Source organism: Sebastes umbrosus, chromosome 7 (genome assembly GCF_015220745.1).
Source record: "Sebastes umbrosus isolate fSebUmb1 chromosome 7, fSebUmb1.pri, whole genome shotgun sequence".
Taxonomy (NCBI): Eukaryota; Metazoa; Chordata; class Actinopteri; order Perciformes; family Sebastidae; genus Sebastes; species Sebastes umbrosus.
The window spans coordinates 21,693,378-21,715,554 of record NC_051275.1 but is presented as its reverse complement, the minus strand read 5'-3'; the positions used below and the strand labels follow the sequence as shown (position 1 = coordinate 21,715,554).

General features: G+C 40.1%; 1 protein-coding gene across 8 annotated transcripts in view; it reads left to right on the top strand.

Moving 5' to 3' along the window:
* Positions 1 to 22,177, top strand: part of LOC119491356 (cytoplasmic dynein 2 heavy chain 1) — a 137,237-nt gene that overhangs the window by 5,482 nt on the left and 109,578 nt on the right. For all 8 annotated transcript variants that reach the window (XR_005207593.1, XM_037775282.1, XM_037775286.1 and 5 more), the window contains exons 5-38: positions 486 to 604; positions 761 to 905; positions 1,315 to 1,460; positions 1,682 to 1,768; positions 2,723 to 2,857; positions 3,232 to 3,345; positions 3,452 to 3,563; positions 4,271 to 4,395; positions 4,569 to 4,744; positions 5,849 to 6,044; positions 6,172 to 6,267; positions 6,521 to 6,682; positions 6,848 to 6,946; positions 7,201 to 7,340; positions 7,497 to 7,725; positions 8,380 to 8,507; positions 8,971 to 9,086; positions 9,278 to 9,405; positions 9,814 to 9,963; positions 10,174 to 10,379; positions 11,036 to 11,191; positions 11,327 to 11,441; positions 11,903 to 12,073; positions 12,996 to 13,154; positions 14,957 to 15,025; positions 15,279 to 15,433; positions 15,921 to 16,053; positions 16,156 to 16,273; positions 16,446 to 16,558; positions 16,733 to 16,846; positions 17,012 to 17,162; positions 19,875 to 20,080; positions 21,583 to 21,765; positions 21,973 to 22,155. Coding sequence is in view for 7 of the 8 variants with exons in the window: in XM_037775282.1 (XP_037631210.1) it covers positions 486 to 604; positions 761 to 905; positions 1,315 to 1,460; positions 1,682 to 1,768; positions 2,723 to 2,857; positions 3,232 to 3,345; positions 3,452 to 3,563; positions 4,271 to 4,395; positions 4,569 to 4,744; positions 5,849 to 6,044; positions 6,172 to 6,267; positions 6,521 to 6,682; positions 6,848 to 6,946; positions 7,201 to 7,340; positions 7,497 to 7,725; positions 8,380 to 8,507; positions 8,971 to 9,086; positions 9,278 to 9,405; positions 9,814 to 9,963; positions 10,174 to 10,379; positions 11,036 to 11,191; positions 11,327 to 11,441; positions 11,903 to 12,073; positions 12,996 to 13,154; positions 14,957 to 15,025; positions 15,279 to 15,433; positions 15,921 to 16,053; positions 16,156 to 16,273; positions 16,446 to 16,558; positions 16,733 to 16,846; positions 17,012 to 17,162; positions 19,875 to 20,080; positions 21,583 to 21,765; positions 21,973 to 22,155 (4,835 nt within the window). In the remaining variant the exon portion in view is untranslated. The remainder of the gene's footprint in view (positions 1 to 485; positions 605 to 760; positions 906 to 1,314; positions 1,461 to 1,681; positions 1,769 to 2,722; positions 2,858 to 3,231; positions 3,346 to 3,451; positions 3,564 to 4,270; positions 4,396 to 4,568; positions 4,745 to 5,848; positions 6,045 to 6,171; positions 6,268 to 6,520; positions 6,683 to 6,847; positions 6,947 to 7,200; positions 7,341 to 7,496; positions 7,726 to 8,379; positions 8,508 to 8,970; positions 9,087 to 9,277; positions 9,406 to 9,813; positions 9,964 to 10,173; positions 10,380 to 11,035; positions 11,192 to 11,326; positions 11,442 to 11,902; positions 12,074 to 12,995; positions 13,155 to 14,956; positions 15,026 to 15,278; positions 15,434 to 15,920; positions 16,054 to 16,155; positions 16,274 to 16,445; positions 16,559 to 16,732; positions 16,847 to 17,011; positions 17,163 to 19,874; positions 20,081 to 21,582; positions 21,766 to 21,972; positions 22,156 to 22,177) is intronic.

Genomic DNA, 22,177 nt, shown 5'->3' with positions numbered 1-22,177 from the left:
TTGCAGAAAGAATTACACAGGTCTGGGCCGTAGTGCCTTCAGAATGATCATAGAAGCGGTAACATATGTCTTTTGAAATATTTGGACTTTGGAGGGACTTAACATTATGCATGCAATTTGGTAAAACATCTTGCTAGTATGTATAAAAGGAAAGTTAATCCTTAATACTGGGAGCTGCTGTCAGCAACACTGTAATGGACAGTTGCACCTGCATTTATTACTGACTTGTAACCCTTTGGCTTAAGACTGTAAACAGTGCTGTATTCGACTAATATATGTATATATAATATATATCATGAAGAGTTAATAAGTGTATGGCTAAAGATGATTTGCATTTGTTCACTTCATAGAGGAGGTTGTCTAGTAAATAAACAAACTCTTAACTGAATCTGATAAGATATAGAGTGTAGAGTTTGATATAGAGATAACAAGGATACATTATGATTTCCAAACGATGTACTCATATTTTTTTCCACTCTATGTAGGCATCCTGACTCCCAGTGATGAGTTCCAGTACTGGGACGATCTCGCTGAGTCTGCGGAGAAGAACAGCGTGAGAGAAAGGGCTACATATTTCACTGAGCAATTTAAACCCATACAAAAGGTATGCATGCAAACATTTATGTATCAGGACTTGTCTTAACATTATTTTACATAATTTTTTTTCCAACAGTGTTTAATAATTGTTTTTTAAGCTGATATTTCAAATTGCAGTGAACTAACTGGGAACTAACTATGTGTGTCTTTGTGTTTCCACCAGGAGTATGGTGGTCTTGATGGCTTGTCTATGCCTGATGTTGTTGATCTGGTGGAACAGAGCAGAGACGCTCTGGATGATGTTTGGCGGCAGACTGATTTTGAGCCTTATCCAGAAACACGCATGGTCCGACTCATGGATGTTATCGGTGGGACTCTCTCACACATGACAACCAAAACCAGGAAATGAAAATAAATATTTGCTGATGTTGTTTTAAGGGGCGGTGTGCGTCAAGACTTCTGTGTAAAACAGATCATTTAAAATAATTGTTGATGAAATGCATATCTTTTGAGAACTGAAACCAACTTTGTTTTCCTAGGAACTCCTCAGTACACAGTAGCTACTGTATAAACAAAACTATAACTTAATTTGAAATGTTTGAGGTTGCAGTGCATTATTACTAATGTTGACTTAACCTTCAACTAAAATGTGACAAGTGGTTTGGCAATCCTGGAGTAACTGTGTGAGCATGTCCTGTGTTCGTATGTTGTTGCGTCACTGTGTGTGGGCGCGTCTGTTTGTGCCAATTTTGCTTTTTGTGTTTGTCTGCGTACAAGGTGGAGCCCTGGGAAGATATGTGCAGAGGAAGCTGAGCGGTCTTAAAATTTTTGAGGAGTCATTTGTATCTGTGAGGGAGAACATGAGAATGGGCGTTACCATCTGTGAACAGTGGGTGGTAGCCTGTGAGCATCTGACTGGACAGGTATGGGAGAGATCAAAATAAGGAAAAAAGTATGCACAAAATGGTTCCAAAAATCAAAACCTTTACCATTTACTCTCACAATAAAACACCTCCACTTCAATTTAACTGGAACAAATGCATTTAAACATAACATTTGAAAATCCATCTCTGTCTTATAAATTGAAAGCTACATGTAGAAGGAGATTATCAGTTTGATTTTTTTTAATTGGCTTTTTTCTCAGGTGTGGAAGAGACATGCTCCACACACCTGGAAGGGAAACAAGCACTGCCCGCAAACCGTTCATTGCCTTGCAAAAAGATTGGATGAGGTAAGATATAGTTCTAATCCAATGTCAAGGAAGCAATTTTTGTGGAACAGATATTATTAAATATTACATATTTCTCCCCTTTACATGACATTGTGGTACACTGGTTGCATTACATTCAGAGCTCAAAATATATCTGCAAGGATCCTCTTAGTTGTCCTCTCCTTGTTTCTGCTTGTTTGTAAATGAGCAGACGTCCCATTTAAATGGAATTTCCACTTGATGTTTACTTTGAAACCAGAACAAGGAAGGAAAAATGAACCATAAATAGATTGATAAAGAGACTTGTTAAGCACCTTATTGATGCAGAAAGTATCCCCCTCACATTGGATATCCAGGAAACGTTTGTATATACAGATTTGATCCTAACTGTTGTCAAATTGTGAACCTTTGTTGGCTCAAAGGAGCCTTGCCTTGAAACGCAGACCATGAAGGAGTGAGGCCCTGAATTGGGACATGGCCTTTTGATAAACTACCTGCCCCTAGTAGCTGTTTGTATGCATGACAGTGTTTGCAGTGTTTCCTTGTTACCTACGTAGACAACTGCTTAACTGTGGTACAGATCTATGATGCTGTTAAAACCTTACCTGACCTGGCAACATATTTTTAGCCTAGAAAGGCTACCACGGACTTGGGAATGTGGCTACATTGATCCAAAGACATATAGCCACTGTCACATGCATATAAATGCCTGTTTCCTCTTTACAATACATTTTATAAATTCTCCTGGGGACGGAACTGTAGCATTTTCCATTAAAGGTTTGACATTGGTGTTTGTCAGTTTAGCACCCCCCTACCCATATATACAGCATCTTAGAATTAGTGCCATAGTCTGATAAGTCTGTTACAAATTGTAAGTCATGTTGGTGACTTCTGTGAGCCTGACAACCAAACACATAAATAAAACAGTTGACATAGATAGCATGTGAAAACACTCTTCCTGTTTATGTCTACCAGGTGGTGACTCTGCGTACGGTTCATGAGAAACTACTGCGTCTGCTACCGGGAGGGAAGCAGCAGGCAATGACCTCAGATCGTGTGTTTGAACCTTTCTCTGGACTAAACCCTCTGCATTACAACCCCTACACTGAGGTTAGTTGCAGGAAGTGGTGAGTTTGCATGTGTCTGTACATGTACTGTACATGTGAGACTTCTGAATGACCTTGTTTGAGCCTTCCTCATGACTGCTTTCAACAGATTAGTATCCAAGCTGAGGGAATCCCCAATCATGCTCACACTTCCCAGCTACAGACACTTTGTGAGCATTTGGCTGATGGTTACTGTACATTTTCCACCCACCTCATCCTGAAATGACTTTGATCCTGTTATTAAACACCGGTCTTGCAGCTGCAAACATAGAAAAGCAATGATGGTTATTTTAAGTTGTATTTTCTACGCAATCTATTTAGGCAAGGATAAAATATCCCTTTTTATCTTAGAGTATGACTCTTTGTTTTTTTTTGTAGCCTCTCTGGAGAGCAGCGGTGGCTCAGTTTGAGCGCCTAATGGCTCCGTCAGAGCAGGAGGTCGCTGGCAGACTAAAGAGTGGCATTGCTGATGTACAGGACAACCCACAACAGGTAGTGAAACGCACTACTTCAGCTCAGGTTGTAAAATATTGTGTGTGGGCGTGTGGTGACGTAGGAACTTACCGTATATGCCTGTGTGTGTGTGTTTGTTGTTTAGCTGTTGCAGGTGTTTCAAAAGCACAAGGAATTGATCAGACGTCCCACCATCAGCAAAGAGCTGCAGTCAGAGAGAGAGACCCTGCTGGCCAGACTACTGGACTACAACAAGGGTACATTTATATCTGTTTCTGTGTCAGAGATAGTGTGACAGACAGTGGGTTATTGTGTCAACACATGGTGGTAAAATGTTAATAAACCCAATTCATGCTCATTTAATTAAATGCAGCGACTCACTATTGAAGAATGCTGCATTTATTAGGTTCGCAAACTCACAGATGTGAGGCAAAGACACTGCATGAGATAAAAAGGGACAAATGCATGCTGGGCTTCTAAAATCAACGGGAAGTTAGTGGCTTTGACTCACAGCTCATGGAGGCAATTAAGGTGCTTTTCTTTAAAACCCATAACCCACAAATGCTATAGTATGAGTCACATTCCTTCTCAGAATCATAACTGAGTAAAATCTGAACAGACAGGTATAATATACATATTTTTTAGACACAGTTATTTTAATTTTGTCTGAAGGGGGCCCAGTGTCAGACTTTGAAAACCCTTCATCCAGACTATAGAAGTACATTTCAAGACACCTTCTCTCCTAGGTTGTTTCAGAAATGCTGAGTAAATGTCCTGTCATGGAAAGGCTCTGTCCCTAAAACAGCAATATATTCTTTAGCTGAAGCACTACCTGCTCACTCATAGTAAGTGACTTGGAAAAAAGTGTTGTAAAAATGATGTGTATGATGTCGGGAAAGTGAGTCGTGACACATTGTTGTTTCCCCATCTTTGACCCCAACCTCTACTTTATTGTTTTTCTCAGGCCTGAAGACAGACTTTGAGAGCCGATGCCATGGAGGCCCTGGAGACAAGTCTGGGCCACTCATTGGCAGGAACCTCCCTGAGGTGGTCAACAAGATTGTCTGGGTCCGACAGCTCATACACAAGGTAACAGAGTGTGTCTGTGTATGTGATTGACCACCAAATAGCATGGTCCATAATTGATTTCCATGTGTAAGAGAATGAGCTTTCATCAGCTAATTAGACAGATGGTATGATGATGAAAAGAATAGTGTGTACTGATTCCCTTTTTTTTTATAATCCTGTGTTTGCGTCCTTAGGTTGAAGACTCTGTCCGTATAGCTGAGGCACTGCTCTCAGACCTGTCTGGGTTCAAGGGGTTCCTGCATTTCTGTGATGACCTGCTGGAGGTTCTGAGGGCGTATGAACAGGAACAGTTCGAGGACTGGTCAAGAGATATACTGTCCGGACTGGCTGACCCAAAGTCAGGGATCAGGTTGGAAACACTGCACACTGTGACCTCAACTAACAAGACATCCAAGAATAGTTCAGAGCAACACTGAATTTCATCTTAATTGCCACTGAAAGCATTCAGGTCAATTTATATATCACAGTGTCTTAGACTGCAACATACAGTACATACATTTTCTTAATAAAATCATTTTCATTTGTGTATATACTGTATATAATGCTGTTTTTCTTTCGCATGTTCATCATAGGGCTGTCAAAATTGGCCAAAAATGACATTTGAATATTCGTTCTAAAAAAAACTGGAACTATTCAAATAATCTATTTTTGCACAATACGTCAGTGGCACATGTCCTAACTGGCTGTGAGTGACGCAGCACTGCGCAACGTGTTTTGAGCTGAACTTTTGTCAGACGTCCTTTTTCTTTTTATTCCTGTTGCTCGCTTTAAAAGTGCCGCATTGGACGAGGACTGGCTAATTTGTGAAGTTCAAATGAGGAGTTGTCTATACGATACCTCCTCATTTCACTAAACAAAACTAAATAAGGCAACAGCTGGCTGTAGGGAGATCACCTGAAATTCCTTCCAGTATATATCACAATATGAAATGTGTGTTTTCTGTTTAAAAAGTAGAAATGTCAGAGGATAGCAAGTACTACTCACCCAACTTTTAAGTTATTACATCTCCAGTCCAATCACGAGCGCACAGCTGATAGGTACGTGATTTGTTTACATGATGTAACGTAATGCTTGCTGCTAGGATACGATGTCACTATTTCTGCAGCTCCATCGCTATGGTTGTTGTTGAATTATTCCTCGTTCAGCTTGACCTAACATTACATTTCATTTTCATTTAATAAGTAACGTTTTGTGACTCCCGTCATGGGGTGCATTCAGTGCGCGCAAGACAGACAGCTGTGGTAGTGTTGCATCTTTTTTTTTTCCACAATCGAATATTACTTTTCATATTCGAATATTTGTTTTTTTTACAATTCGAATATATATTCAAATTTAGAATATTTGTTGACAGGCTAGTTCATCATTACCTCATTTAGCACACTGATCAAGGGCACTTCAGTTGGAATGGTGCTGGATTGAGTGGATCTAATTATAATTCTCTCCTACTGTGTAGTCTCCAGGCCAGTAACCGTGTGATGGACCTGGACCATGTGGACGGCAGGCTGAAGATCCAGTATTCAGACAGGCTGGTCAGTCTGCTCAGGGAGGTCAGACAGCTCTCTGCCCTGGGCTTTCCCATCCCAGCCAAAATACAGCAGGCTGCTAATACTGCAGACAAATTCTACAGACAAGCCATTGTCCTAAAACAGGTGAGAGTAAAAGGTCACGATACACTCACACACAGACAAACACATTTTGTTCACTCATTTCTTTCTCATTATTTCTGTTTGAGCTTGTCTCAAGCTCATATTATAACAAAGTGTTACTGCGTTGTAGGTGGCCCATTTCTACAACACCATTGACCAGCAGATGATTCCCTCTCAGAGACCTATGATGCTTAGTCTTGCCCTGGCCTTTGAACAGGTCATCAAGGTACTGCACACAGCTGGAAAATTGCATTTTTACTTTCTATGCCTTGCACGGTAAATGTTATAAAAAAGGGAATGGGAAGCTGTCTTGCCAGTGGCAAAATTTTATTTTGAGCATAAAAAAGTATAGAAACTATAGTTCCTGAAATATCTTCATCACAACAACATATTTTAAATTTACTTGTCACCTACAAATTGTGCCTACCGTTGATTTCATGTTTTGGACTGAAGATAATCTTCTTGCTTTTCTTACTCAGAACCCTCGTTCTCAGTCAAAGGAATCGGGCGGTAAACTGCAGATCACCTGGGACAACCCCAAAGAGTTGGAAGTTTACATTGCCAAGCTGCAGTCTGCTGCTGAGAAACTTTCCACTGAGAACAGGAAGTTACGCAAATGGCACACTGACTTCATTGACAAGGTTGCAGCATGCTGTTATGTTTAGTTAATTTACTAAATGATTGAATACAGACAGTTAGCAATTAAATTATTTGTTGTGAGCACATTCCTTTGGAATCATAATCTGAGATTAGTAACTAAAATCTTGCTGTGAATCTGTTCGCACATCTCTGTGTACATTTCTCAGGTGGTGACACTGATGAATGTGGACCTACTTAGACATCAGCAGCGGTGGAAGGATGGCCTTCAGGACCTCCGTACCGGCTTTGCCACTCTGGAGGCTCAGGTATTGATTACAGTCAGAAGTGTCTCTGCTGCTGGCCTTCATATAATTTTTTAAAAATATTTTTACTCAATAAATGATTTCTGTATTCATGACTGGAGAAAGAAGCTCTCTGCTGACTACGATTATCATTGTTAATAAGCATGATACAACATTATTGCAGTGCTCATTACTAAGCTTTTCTTTGGACATACACAAACCTGTACAACAAATCTCAATTCTCTCCCTAAACTAATGCATGCCATGTGTGTGTTTAGGGCATCAGGTCGGATGACATGCGGGCATGGCGTCAGCACTGGAACCATCAGCTGTACAAGGCTCTTGAACACCAGTACCAGACCGGACTGGAAGCCCTGAACAAGAACCTGCCTGAAATACACATAGACCTCACTTTCAAGTCAGTATTCTTTTATTCCATCTCTCTGTCATCTTTTGTCACCATTTCTCTTCTTGCCTGTCTATCTGTCTCTTTCTTTTTTTCCCCTACAACAATATTATTGATAAAGTTTTTTTTAAAAACTATTTTTGTTTCCCCTCTCCTTCTTGTGAATAGACAGGGCCGCTTACAGTTACGTCCTCCATTTGAGGAAGTGAGAGCACGCTATTTCAGGGAGATGAAGCGGTTCATCTCAATCCCAAACCAGTTCAAAGGGGTTAGTGTCCAGGGGGAGGAGCTTATCTTCAGCGTCATGATTGACAGAAATGCTTCCGGGTTCCTCACCATCTTCAGCAAGGCCGAGGACCTCTTTAGCCGTCTGCAGGCTATACAACACAAGTTCGAGGTGCCTGAACAACAGATTATTTTGACATTGATACTGATTATGACTGATTATTATTTGTCAGCTGTACTGTAAAAAAGCATCTATATATTGTTAAGATAAGTGTTTTTTATTGTAGGGTAATTATCACTATAAAAAAATGAAACTATATATTAATGAATGCATTACATTCTGTGGTTATCCTGCTGCTCTTTTGCCACTAAAGAGATTTGAGCCTGGCCTAAGAGGTCCATGTATTTTATATGATTATTAACCGATTAACCTTTTTTTACCTTTTGCTCATTGAAGTATTGCAACGAGCCATTTCTGTAACATTTTCTTTGAAAGAACTTGGATTAGTCATGCTTCTCTATTTATAAACGGAGGCTCTGTTGTTTTCATTGTCAGCATTTTTTCCCCCTTTACACTACCCTAATAGAACAGTGAGCCCAGTATATTACTGTATGTTTTCCCTTCTGTCTGCAGCCATGCATATCTAAATCGAAGGGGAAAGCCCTCAGTCAAGACCAGACTTCTCTTTTATCTCTCCTTTTCTTTAGTTCTGTTTTTATTTAAACATCTATGTCTTGTGTGTAGTTTTTGTCACCTTTGACTCAGAAACATTTAAAAGTGGGAAATACGCACTGGAACCAACCACTGTGATTCTGTGTATCGTAGGAGTGGGTGGTGCTGGGCCAGGTTGATTTAGAGAAGTTAGTGGAGAAGCATCTGAACTCCGTGCAAGACTGGGAGAGAAACTTCAAGGCCCTGAAAGCCAGAGGGAAGGAGTCAGAACGTCTGCCCAGGTATATATCACACATAATAAACACAAGTAAATATAACAAAGTTATAACTTCTCAGTGGAAAACCAAACTAAACTGGAAAGCCAAAATATAACACTTTTTTTAAAAACAATGTTTTTTTATATAAAGATACTTTTCTAAAATACATAATAATTACAAAACAGTGGGGGGGAGGGGGGGGGGGGGGGGGAGAACACAATATCTGGAAAATGTAACCAGGACGATCACTATCTTAATTAAGCATTTGGTTTCTGCTGAAACTGGTGACAATGAATCAGTAAGCTTTGTTTCGTTCTCTGGTATTTGCAGATGCCACACAGTTCTTCTTTGGCATTTTATTTCCCGTTTCAGGAGGATTACCTTTACTTCTTTGGTTCTCTTCATGTTAAATAACTCCACAAATATAGGGAATATACACCCCAAAATAGAGTCACAGGGACTGATCCTCTCCCTCCTCCTCTGTCAGTCAGGAGAAGGTAGACTGTATTACAGTCAACTGTGAGCCCGTGAAATCTGTCATCGATGACCTGATCCAGAGGCTGTTTGACATGCTGCTCTTATCTCTCAGGAAGTCAATACAAGGTAAAAACAGACATGTTATCAGAGTTTCCACCAAACCAAATCCTTCCCTATTTCAATTTCTTTCTCTGCTCTCATTTAATTCACTTTTGTTTTTCATTCTTTTTACCCAATGACATCCCCTTTGCTCTTACTTTCTCTTTCCTTTTCTGTTTCCTTTCCTTTATGTGTGCTATCTTCCCTCTTGCTTTCAGGACATACCCAGGCCATAGAAAGTTTTGTTTCAGAGTCAATGGAGACCTTGTCCAATCGACCAGAGAGCATGGAGGAGATTGGTGCGGCCAGTGGCAAATACAGCCAGATATTAGCCCGCAAACCAGAAGTAAGACAGACACACAAAAACGTTCTTGAATGGTAGTATGAATGCTTGAGGTTTGTGCAAATAAGTTTCTCCTGCTCCCTTATTCATGTTGTCAAATCATGGGGATTTTAGAAATAAAGGTTCATTTTCCTCCCATCAGTCAAATTTTTTGCTACCTGTCAAATTAATTAAAAATTAAAAACGTCTTTGACATTCCCATCTCAATGATGGTGTCTTTTCATATCAGTATGTACTGTATATACATTATGTTGGCCACTAATGTCAATAACATTGTGTATCAGCATTCATGCTGTATGTCTTGTTATATTTCTGCCATTTGATATATATCAGTGTCTTGTAATTTCATGTGGATTGGGCCAAATGATTGACATGACATGGAAATAAACAAACTATACTGTATGTGTATAGATCTTACCTCAGTTCCAGAGTGCTGAGGAGAAGAACCGCTTGCTGCGAGCAGTGGCTGGGGGCGGCCTGGACTCGCTGTCCTCACTGAGGGCCAAGTGGGACAAACTGGAGCTTGTCATGGAGAGCCACCAGCTCATGATCAAAGATCAGGTGACATAAACTCACAAACGCTCTGGACATTGGTTTAATAAAAAATTTCATCACAATTTTTCTGTAACAGCATCTTTCTCTGACTGCTTATTTATCTAAAGTGTCTTCTTTTCTCCTCTATCTTTCTTTTCATTTGCACGTTTACCCCAATCATCCGTCCTATCTGTCTCCGGCTGTGTTCTTGTGCCACTTGCTTTCTCTTGCCCTTAGGTGGAGGTGATGCGAAGTAACGCCGCTGGTCGTATCGACGCCTACAGGGCGGACCTGGAGCGGTTTAAGGCCCGCTGGGACCAGCTGAAGCCTAAAGATGAGATGCTTGAGAGTGGTGATCATGCTGCCCTTCTTGCGTGCCTCCAGACAATCAGGGACAAGCAGCAAGAGTTCCAGGAGCTAGAGCTTGTGCGCAGTAAACTGCTGTAAGTTCTTTTTAATGTGCTGAATTTACAGTTTTTCTTTACTGAGCATCATGACAACTGATGAGGATGTTTATTACCTTCATCTTTTTAGAATATGCTGTGGTTAGAAAAAATTAGATTATGCTGTGGCCACAAAATAGCTTTTTTTTATATTGATGGGATTGTTAGTAACTGTACTAAATCTGATGTGATAAGATTATAGCCATTTAGATTATAGCCATAAATTTGACTAATAATTCAGATACATTGTAAAAGTTTGTGACTCAACAGAAAGCAGCATCTTATTTTTTTTTTATGTCCTTGTGGTTCCTGCTCTCTGTTATTTATAACAGTGTTTCTATTTGGTGCTACTCAGTATTATTACTGATGCACACCTAGCCTGAAATGACGAGAAATACTATATTATTTATGGCCTCCTCCCAATTATACTACAGCCCAGGGCACCGTGCAGAGCCGCTAGAACTTCTACTTGTGAAATCTCATGTTCTACCTACAAGACCAAGTTTTAGTGCCTTTACTTCAGGTCTTGATGCATTCAAAGAAATAAAAAGTGTGTCTTACTCTTAGTTAAATAATAACATCATAACTCAAGGATGACTTCCTCTCCTCTCCTCTCCTCTCCTCTCCTTTCCTCTCCTCTCCTCTCCTCTCCTCAGTGAAGACTGTACCTATTTTGACCTGGGGGCTCCAGATTTCTCTCTGGCGGAAGAGACAAAACGAGACATGGAGGAGTACAGCCAGATGTGGGGTCTGTATGAGGAGTGGCAGCAAGGCTTCACAGAAAAGGCCCAGGAGGACTGGATCACATTCAGGTAGGGGGTTAACTTTTCAACCTACTGTCGATGGATCTCAATCTTCTTGATTTGGAACTGTTATTTTTGACACTACTTTGTGTTCAATTGTGTGTAAATATGTATGTTTCTGTTGTTTTACTTTCATTTTTACAGGAGTAAGACGTATGTGTTTGAGGAATTTCTGTTTACGTGGCAGGACAGACTTAGGAAGCTGGAGCAGCCTACTGCCATGTCTGTTAAACTGCAAGGAGAAGTGGACAAATACAAGGTAGACAGTCGTACAGTTAGTGGAATAACATATCAGCATCTTCTTTTCAGTTTGAGTATATTTATTATGGAGGAACAATGGTTTACGGCTACAATGTTTATTACACACCAAATTCAGAAGGGTTCTGCTTTTGGGGAGCATTCAGAAAATGTCATGGCAATCAGCCTTATGCAATATATTTTGTGAAAGTATAGACTTTTGTGTAATTGTGGGACTAGAAGAAAGGTCACATGATCACCAAAATCAAAGGGTTTATCCTCTGGGGACTATAATATGTAAAGCAAATTTCATGGTTCTGAATATATAAATGCTATAACTATACAAAACAAAAAAGAGAGCATCAGTGTTGGAAAAGCTGTAGATGAAGGGAGGTGGTTAAAGTATTACCTTTGACAAAATAATTTATTTGTGGATCTCATTTTTTTACTTTTATTTTCACACTTTTCCATCGGCATGTCTAGAACCTGGTCCCAGTGCTGAAGTATGTGCGTGGTGAGCACCTGTCCCAAGACCACTGGTTGGACATGTTCCGTTTGCTCGGCCTTCCTAGAGGGACGACTTTAGAGAGACTCACCTTCAATGATCTCCTCGGTGTGGCAAATACCATCATAGAAAAGGCCTTGGAGCTCAAGGTACAGTATGTGCGGACACACTCAAATGCATATACATATTGGGTGGAAACCTTCACTTCTATAGGGACACACACCTCTTGAACTTGTTCATATTTTGTTTGGTCTTTTTAAGTATGGAACTATGATTGATACATTTTTACAATTGCAATACGCAACCAGGGCCACAAGGGGGCAGCAGCAAGTAAGAAATTGAAAATTGCACAAGCTCATGACCATATGCTGTAGGTTTATAGACATATTGGCATGTAGATGAAATACAAGATTTTTTTTGGTTTTTGAACAAATCTTCATAATTAAGACAATTTTACTGCTCTTCTTGCAAACATCACTCATTTAAACACATCTTTGACTGAATCATAAAACTCTGATATCTTGGACTTAAACACTACCCATCAATCAGGCCTCCTGCTTGTGCTTTGAGTTTTGATGGTCGGCCAACCCTTTTGTTTTCATTTCAATCTTAGGTATTGCTTTTGATATACTTAACAATGCAAAAACTTGTTTACCGCAGTGTTTAGGCCATTAAGGATTGATGTAACGGATAATTTCCTTGTTCTTATTTCTTATAGAATGATTCAGGAATTATTTCCAGTAACAATATGCATAATGACATAATTTTGGTAAAGATAATTTTACAATAAAGTTTCATATTAGCAAATGCCATGTTGTTTCTCTCATCTTAGATTTTCAGTGCCTAACATTATATTCCTGGCATGCCACATAGAACTTCTACATCTTCATTGTTTGTTCTGGCTTATTGAAAATTCGACTGAACAGGGTGATGCAGAGGTAAAAGTTCTTGGCCAGCAGCCCAGAGGAGTAATACAGATGGATCTTATAGGATACCTTTTATTGGTTTTATTAAGTGTATATAAAGTGGTGAGTGGCATGTGTGTGTGTGTGTGTGTGTGCTTGCATTTAGGACCTGAACAGTCGTGCTCAGGCAGAGGTGACAATCAGAGAAGCGCTGAGGGAGCTGGATTTGTGGGGAGCTGCAGCTACCTTCAACTTCACGGAGTACACAGACAGCAGCAGGCGCACTCTCACCCTCATCAAGGACTGGAAGGATATAGTCAACCAGGTAGACACACCGAAACAAACAAACATGGACTCACGTACTGCACAAAGAGTACATGAGTCAGGGTTAGTCTTAGGCACTAAAGTTAGTTTAGATTAGCCACACATTGACCATAGGTAACCCACTTGTACAAAGCAGATGGCATTCACCCAAATGAGTATGGTCTGCTACTCTTTTTTTATTAGTTCTACATCCCTGCTAACTGCTCTCAGCCTGTCTGACATGCCTGCAACCAATGGATTCCTCACCACCTGATTAACTTCTAAAAAGCTTTTAGCTTTTCACATCTTCACCTACTTTCTAATATCCCTGTCATGTGTAATAATTGGTGACATGATTGCCTTTCTGCACAAAACCCTCTGTAATAAGAAATCCTCCTATCCCTATTCAGTCTGATCCTGATTTTTTTATACTAAAGTTAATGAATCGTTTCTCTGGACTTTTTCTCGATTATTGAATCTTGGCTGGCCCCTACAGTAGATATATTTCACATATATAATATACTGGGACAGTGTGACCCAAGATGTGACTGCTTCAATGTTCTTTGTTCTAGCTTACTTCACCAAGTTGCCCCTCATAGGGTGGGGAAGCTGAAAGAGATGTCTCAGTTAACTAAATAGAGAATGCTGTAAAGTTGAATGCAGGCAAAGAAAGACTAATTTAAATGTTAACTTTAATGCACTAAAAGAATTACTAAGCAGTTTAACACATCGCTTAACATATTTTCATGATTTTATTGGACAAGAACACAAATAACTTTAAAGTGCTTTTCAGTTTTAAGTGCTGTGAGGTTACAACTCACCACACCACTGAGTCATATTGTGAATCATTTTACTGTTATAACTAGAAAACCCCTTGATGCAGACCATGATCAGGGTGAAGTACTTCCTCTACTCTCTTGTCATTCTCCCAGCCACATGCCTCGAGGAAGTCTTTGCACAAACAGTTTCTGTTTCTGTTTCTACTGAATTTAAATATGCAGTTTGAAGAAACCCTCTCTTGATCCAACAGTCTTGACTTAGCTGTCATGTTTTTAGCACACACTGCATACACTTTTTATGACATTTTAGTGATGATTCAGAGCTGGGTATGATACAGAGATGACTTTTCACAATGTTATTAATGATTTACTGCAGCAGCTGGTCAGTCCTCGGTTTTAGTTCTTTTGGATGAGGGAATGAGGGAACATCTCCTGCTGATTTAATTATCTTTACACTGTGTACCTTTGAGTTAGAATTGATTTTAAGACACTACTGAACACTTCTAAAGCACATCTGTACCTGGTCCCTGAATATATTTCCTTACTAAACATGTGTGAGTGTGTGGGTATCTTGTGGACCAAAAGATGGTCTGACATGATAAAATGTAAAAAGGCTAGTGACACAGATGGCAGCCTGATTACTGAATGATGTGCTGTGATGAATAATAATGTTGTATTTATATAAACGTATTTAAAGTTGTCTAACTCCTTTACCTTTTATGCCTCTGATAAAGTTGTGAGCCAAAACGCTGGACTTGGACTCCGCATGGTGCTGTTTAATGAGATAGTATACAAAAGTGAAATGTGCACGTAGATAAAGCAATGCTTTTTGAAAAATGTAATCATTTGGAAAGGCTCCTTCGGCTGTTGTCTGAATTTTCCCTTGGTTCATTATTTTTGATAATCATAATTTCAGGCAGGTCAATTAAAGTGACCACTTGGTAGATAGACTTGGAAGGCACGAATATGTCTTCAGGAAAATGCAGGCATATCTGCTGGCACCATTAAATGAAATTGGCTTTATCACCACTCTGTGTCCATCCAGGTGGGAGATAACCGCTGTCTGCTGCAGTCTCTGAAAGACTCTCCCTACTACCGCAGCTTCCAAGACAAGGTTGGGTCAAATAATCTATGAATACACTTTTATAATTATTAAGGGCTTCATTTTTTATTTTTGGGAAAAGTAAATCTCCCCAGACTTTCTGTTTATTAAAGATACAACATGTGTTAACTTAAACAAATGAATTGCTGTAGTATATTGTTGCATGTTTTTATTAGTTGTGGTTCACCCATATATGGAAGTTTAAAAAGCCTTGATGAAGCAGCACTAACTGATGTTACTATATTTACTGTGTGTGTGTGTCCAGGTCAGTCTGTGGGAGGTTCGTCTATCAGACTTAGACGAGTACCTGCTGAGTCTGAATGCCATCCAGAGGCGTTGGGTTTATCTGGAGCCCATTTTTGGACGAGGGGCATTGCCCCGGGAGGAGGCCCGCTTCAAACGAGTTGATGAAGACTTCAGGTACTCTGTGTGTGTGTGACTGTATCAAATCAAGAGAGCTCTTGCTCTATATTGCAAATTGGTTGTCAGCTAGAGTAATGCTGGTCAAATGTAGATCTGTTAAACTTGCCCAAGAGATAGCAAGAGCATTACCCTCTCCCAGAAATTCCCAGTCTGAAATGAAGCACCCTCCATTGTATGTGAATACAAACACCCACAAATTTAATTTTAAAGTTGGCATTTATATATATCTGTTATCTATATCTACTGCTATATCTGTATCCTATACTGTTGGTATTTTTTCTTTCTTGCTGCACAGCACATTTTTACTTTTTAATGCACTGTTTATTTTCTGTTTAACTTTCAGGTTTATTGTGGCTGATATTAAGTATAACACTAGGATTGTGTGTCTTTTGCTGGGATAAATCGACAAATAAAATTTGTATTAAAGGCAGAATGTGTTTTATGCACATTCAGTAACAAAACACTTTCTCCATATGTATAACAGGTCTATAATGTCAGACATTCAGAGAGACAACAGAGTTGTTTCTCTGAGCTCAAGGGCCGGAATCAGAAACTCCCTGGTCACCATACTGGATCAGCTGCAGCGCTGCCAAAAGTCACTCAACGAGTTCCTGGAGGTACACACACACATGCATTTTTTAAAACGAATACTTCAAACGGTATGTATAACATGAGTGGTAAGCATCGCAACTCTTTTTATTGTGTGTGATATGTCGCAGGAGAAACGTTCCGCCTTCCCACGGTTCTATTTCATAGGAGATGATGATCTGTTAGAGATTCTCGGTCAGGCAACCAACCCAACTGTAATCCAGTCACACCTCAAGAAACTCTTTGCAGGTCAGAAACATTTGTTTTGTTCTATTCTGTTTTCTTTTTCTTCTACTGTGCTCTTGTCTGTTTTTCCATTCTGTCACCTTTTGCTCTGCTTTCCTCTGGCCCTTATATCCCTTGTATCATAGCATATCCTGTTGCACAGTGGAGATAATCTGCGCTTGTATTATCCGTGCAGGCATCCACAGTGTTGTGTTTGATGAGCAGTGCCAGCACATTGTCGCCATGTGTTCTTTGGAAGGAGAAACAGTGCCTCTTCGAAACCTCATACGCATCTCCAGCCTCGTGGAGGTAAAGCTGTTGTTGTTCATGCATGTGTTTGTTTCAGTGTGTTTAAAATAGAGCATATTCATTTTAATGAAGCATTCATAACTATAAAAATGCATTTAATATTTCCTAATCTAAGAGTTTTATACACTGTTTTTATTTGTGGCTGTGTGTGTGAACTGTTTTCCTTCTTTCTAGGTGTGGCTGAGTGAGCTGTCTATGGAAATGAAGGAGACTCTGAAGCAACTGCTGTATGAATGTCTGTTAGCAGGGAAGAAAGGGGAGTTGGACCCCTCACGGTACCCATCACAGGTACATTCACACTTTTTATACAACCTGTAATACTTTGTTTAAGTTGAGACCCAAGACCACATACATCTGTCAGTAATTTGTGATCCAGGATGTGAAATAACAGAATTTCCTTCAAAAACATCTTGATTTCTCTGAAGTGTCTGAACTTTATTATTTTTGGTTTAGATTCTGTGTCTGGCCGAGCAAATCCAGTTTACTGAAGACGTGGAAAGAGCTCTAAAAGAGCAAAATTTGCAGCAGCTGGAGCTGGAGCTCAATGTCAAATTAGAACACTACACTACGGTGGACACCAGCTCTGACGATCAAGCTAACTCAGGTAGTTCTCTCCGTGTTTGTGTGTATGCATTTGTTAATTTATGTGTGTCTTCTCAGACTAGTGTAACTTCAGTGTAATGGCTTTAAAGAGGTTAGCTGTAGCTGTAGCTTTTCAAGTTGCTTATGTGGATCCGTCTTGACTTCTGTTTGTACCACACAGAGAAAATCTGCATGCTTTGTTTACTAAACATTGTTTATGACTATGCCACCTACGCCAAATTTGCTTCACATTCAGTGTGAATGCACCCTGAGTAGGCAATTGTATGCTAACATGTTAGCCATAGCTACTTTTGAAGTTTATAATATGGCAGGGCTTTGTGACTGTCAGCTTGATTTGGAGTGTTTCTGACCACTACTGGTCACAATAAATAGTTAGCGTGAGCCACCTAGCTGCTACGTTAGCACCACATTAGCTGTTTGGCCAGAAAGACACAACAACTCACTATAATATCTCTATAACTACATTTATTATTAAATTATACGGACTTGTGACGGTTATGGAAAGTTAAAGTTACATCTCCTCTCTCGTACAATTCCCGAGCATCTGGCTGCGTGACTACTCCACTCAGAGCAGCTGTCAATCACAGCTGTTACATATATCAGCGTGATAAGTACTACCTAAAATGACAGAAACCATCTTTGGGAAAAATGTATTTGACATGTACTTCGACTTTATTTTGGCCCATGTCCCATCCACTAACATGGAGGGGGCGGGATTTATGACCTATACTGCAGCCAGCCACCAGGGGGCGATCGAGATGTTGTGGCTTCACTTTTGGGTAGCTGTCATGTCGTGCACCTTTATATACCGTTTATGCTGAGGATGTTGTCCTTCTCTTTTACCCCCATTTCCCTCTACTTTTTTGTTTGCTGATCACATTCCTGATATTTTCAACCTCACCAAATTGCCATGCTCTATTAACACTTGCTTTTTGTTCCACTATCTGACTCCCTCTTGTATTGTTAATGATTGAGCTATGATCAGAATCTTGGACTGAGAGATTAATGCCGAACGACTGCTCTTGTGTGAATCTCTTGATAGCCAGTCAGACACAAGAGGCTGCTGCAGATGGGCAGTACCCTTTAAAGCTGCAGAGGCAGTAGCTGGCAGGCTAATTTAATGTCTTGGGGGCTGAATATATGGCTACATAAAACATGACAGCTGAGTTTTTTCACAGAACTTGAATTCGTAAAAAGGACTTTTAAATTTAAATCAACCTTTCTTATTCATGCATGAGATGAAAAGCTCTTCCATAACCCTGGTAGTGGCATCATTTCACGGTACATTGCTGCCAAATTCCAAATTTCTGTGTCATGAAAATGTATCTATGGAAACAGTGCTTGTTTCACTTGCACAATGTGTTACTGGAGCCAATTTTCCTCCCCAGTTACTTAGATTTTTCAAAACTTTTTCTACATAATTGTAAAATAATATATATTTCAGCACAGCGCTGTAATGGAGGTTATTATATTCACAGATGATATGGTTCATTTTGTGATTGTCTTACGTACAAAACTCTACCATTCACACTTGAAATAGAGTTCATTTCCGTGATAACATCTCATTAAATTACTGGCTCCCTTAAAATAACCAGGTAGGTTGAAGAGGCTTTGGAGTGGCAGTACTGATTAAAGTAGCTAAAGTAATGGCAAGAAAGATAATCTAATTACACAGTCTACATTAATGGGCCATAAACTCAGGTGGGGAGTGGGAGTGATCTCCCCTTTGGCACAGAGACGAGACAAGATGGTGTTCATTTGGCAAGTATTTTTTGTGCTTCTGGTGCTAGGCTGACATTACTGCATTTAAAGCACCTACCTAGCGTAACAATTGGACCCACTATACAATAGGAAATCCTGACCACATAAATATTGTGGTGCTGCAGAGATGTCCCGGCCTACACATCATATTCTACAGACTTAAGAAAGATCTTTGTTTGAGAACCTGCAAAAATCATACCATAATCATTTTTATATGTTTTTCAATGAAAATGAGAATAATGATGTAAAAATGATCATTGCAAATCATATCGCAATTGCAATATCAGCCAAAATAGTCAATTAGATATCTTTTCAAAATAGTTCAGCCCTGATTCATACTGCATTTATTCCTTTCTATTTTCTTTTTCATTTTTTCCTCAGCTGTGACACTACTCTATTCTCAAGTGCATATTTCTATTTTTATGACAGTTAAGCCAGTATTTGTTGGTGATATTGACTTTCCAGAATATTAGTGTAGCTGTCTGACAGCTGTCTGGCAAAGTTTCCCTTTCTAAATTGCTGTTTGTTTACACAGGGAGGGGTCCCGTTTATTCTTCTCACCAATCGATACAATTCTGCATTTTTTTACTTTAAACAGCTTTCCTTACAACTGTCAAACACTGCTGTTTTATGGTAACATAAAATCTATTGCCATTCTGTCTGCTGACAATAGAAGCCTACCATTTATTCTTAGCAAAGCGGCAAAAAGATTGCCTGATTGGGTTACCTAACGACCTGGGGTTAATATGAAGCCCAGAACACTAAATAAAGTAGTAATTAATTTACACGTTAAAGTAAATGTTAATAAGAATCTCACATATTTAACGTAATTGATCAAAGAAATGGGGGCAGAGAAAATTACATTAGAGATTTGAAGTTTTTGCTTTGAACCAAATCAAGTTTATTTGCATAACTTTACTAATTCTGCCATCACACATGTCTTCCTGTACAGAGTCCAGTGTCCTGCAGCTGAAGCTGAAGGCATTGATCCTGGATATTATTCACAACATCAGTGTGGTGAAGCAACTTAACCAGGCAGGAGTTACCAGCGCTGATGCCTGGGCATGGAAGAAGCAGCTTCGCTTCTACATGGGAACAGACAAAGGCTGCCTCATACATATGGTGGACGCACAATTCAGCTATACATATGAATACCAGGTGTGTTGGCATGCAGATAGAAGTTGGATACACTCTTCTTTTGTAATTAACCAAATGAACACCACAAAGCACACACTGATGTTTCTTGGGCTGCAGCTATTCTTTATTAGAGACCCTTTTCTGATTATTCAGAATATAATATAACAAATAACCCTGACGACCCTGCATCCGGCACAACTTAATGAACAGTCAATTCAGCCATAATGAACTTCCTAGTAGAGGTGCACCAGAGCACGATATCTAGCCGTACCAGAGATGCAGGTTCCAGGGGACTGAGAAGGGTATCGTGCGTAGCCCTGATAAGGAAGCTCAGCATCGCTTGGGGCATCCCCCACATATCCGCCCCCATAACAGCCCTGTTAATCACAGCCTCCCAGGTTGTCCATCTCCCTTGTTGCTGTTGGCTCACAGCCTTGATTTTCTAGCTCTCCTCTTCCATGTGTCAGGCAGAAATGCCCAGCAGGTGGACCCACCTGTGCTTCCATCTGGGCATCAGTGTGGTGTTGTAAACAGACTGTTCAGCTTGAATATGCAGGTTATGTGCCTTTCCAAGCACCTCCACTGATGCTACCACAATCCCTTAAATCACTGGTTCCCAACCCGGGGGTCCTGACCTCCACTAGGGGACGCCAAAGCTTCACGGTGGGGTTGGGTGGGGTCGTAAGGCCTTTTAAGACAACTTTTTAAAAAATATACAGTTGGCCTTTATCTCAGCATTTCATTCATTTCTGTGAAGAAAACTAAATTTAATTGTTATTGGATTAAAAGTTCCTAAAAATAACAGGAAAACTCATCTCTGATGCAATACTCACAGGAAATAATCTGCTCAAAATTCATCCAAATTGCTAGTTGTTGCATTCACTATTTGGGTTAATTGTACACTTTATCAGTTGTTCTGTGCTCTTATTGTTGTGCATTGAATATAATATAAAATATCCATAAAATATGTCTTAGTCAGGGGTCGTCAGTTTACTCAATGATAGAAAAGGGGTCCCTTAAGGAAAAAGGTTGGGAACACTACCTTAAATAACTTAAGATGAACTGGTTTCAGTAGATACTTTTAATAAATTTACGACAGGATCTTGAATGTTGTGAGAAATTGCCATATTGTTACTCATTCAGGATCTCAAAAAATGCTCTATGTTCCAGGAACATAGTTGAACTTCTTATTTTTCTAACCTACAGGGGGCACTGTTTATGCAGAGATGAGGAGAACTGAAGATACCTTGCTTTATTTCCTCTCTGCAGTTCCTTTAAAATAACACAAGACTGACTCAGACTCGCTCATTTTCAGTTTTTTATTCCTTCCTCTCTTAATCCATCATCTCTCTCTCTGCCTTTATCCTCTGCTGACCCCCCCCCCCTCCCTCTCTTGAGCCCCTCCACCCTTCCCTCACTCACCATATCTTTACTTCTGTCTGGCTATCTCACTGTGTTTCTATCACATTCTTTCTCTCTTTATCGCTCACTTTCTTCCCCACCCCAACTCTCCTGTATCCCAGGGGAATGCGGCTAAGCTGGTGCACACTCCGCTGACTGATAAGTGCTACCTGACTCTGACCCAGGCCATGAAGATGGGACTTGGGGGGAACCCCTATGGGCCCGCTGGCACAGGCAAGACTGAGTCGGTCAAAGCCCTGGGGGGGCTGTTCGGACGCCAAGTGCTGGTGTTCAACTGTGATGAGGTATGAAGATACTCATAGAAAGTACATGCCGGGTCTAACATGTCAGCTAAAACTTCATATTGGTGATCATTATCCTGAGAGCAACACACATATGCGTGAACATTTCTAATCACTGAACTTGTGACCCAACGCACACACACAAAACAAGACTGGTAATTGAGAACAACTGCCAATGAGAACAAAGATTTACATCCGTCTGTTTTTCAGGGTATCGATGTGAAGTCGATGGGACGAATCTTTGTGGGCTTGGTGAAGTGTGGAGCGTGGGGCTGCTTTGATGAGTTTAACCGCCTAGAGGAAGCAGTGTTGTCTGCAGTTTCCATGCAGATTCAGGCCATTCAAGACTCCCTCAAACATCACAAGAGCGCATGTGAACTGCTGGGGAAGGAGGTCAGAATATAAGAATAGATGT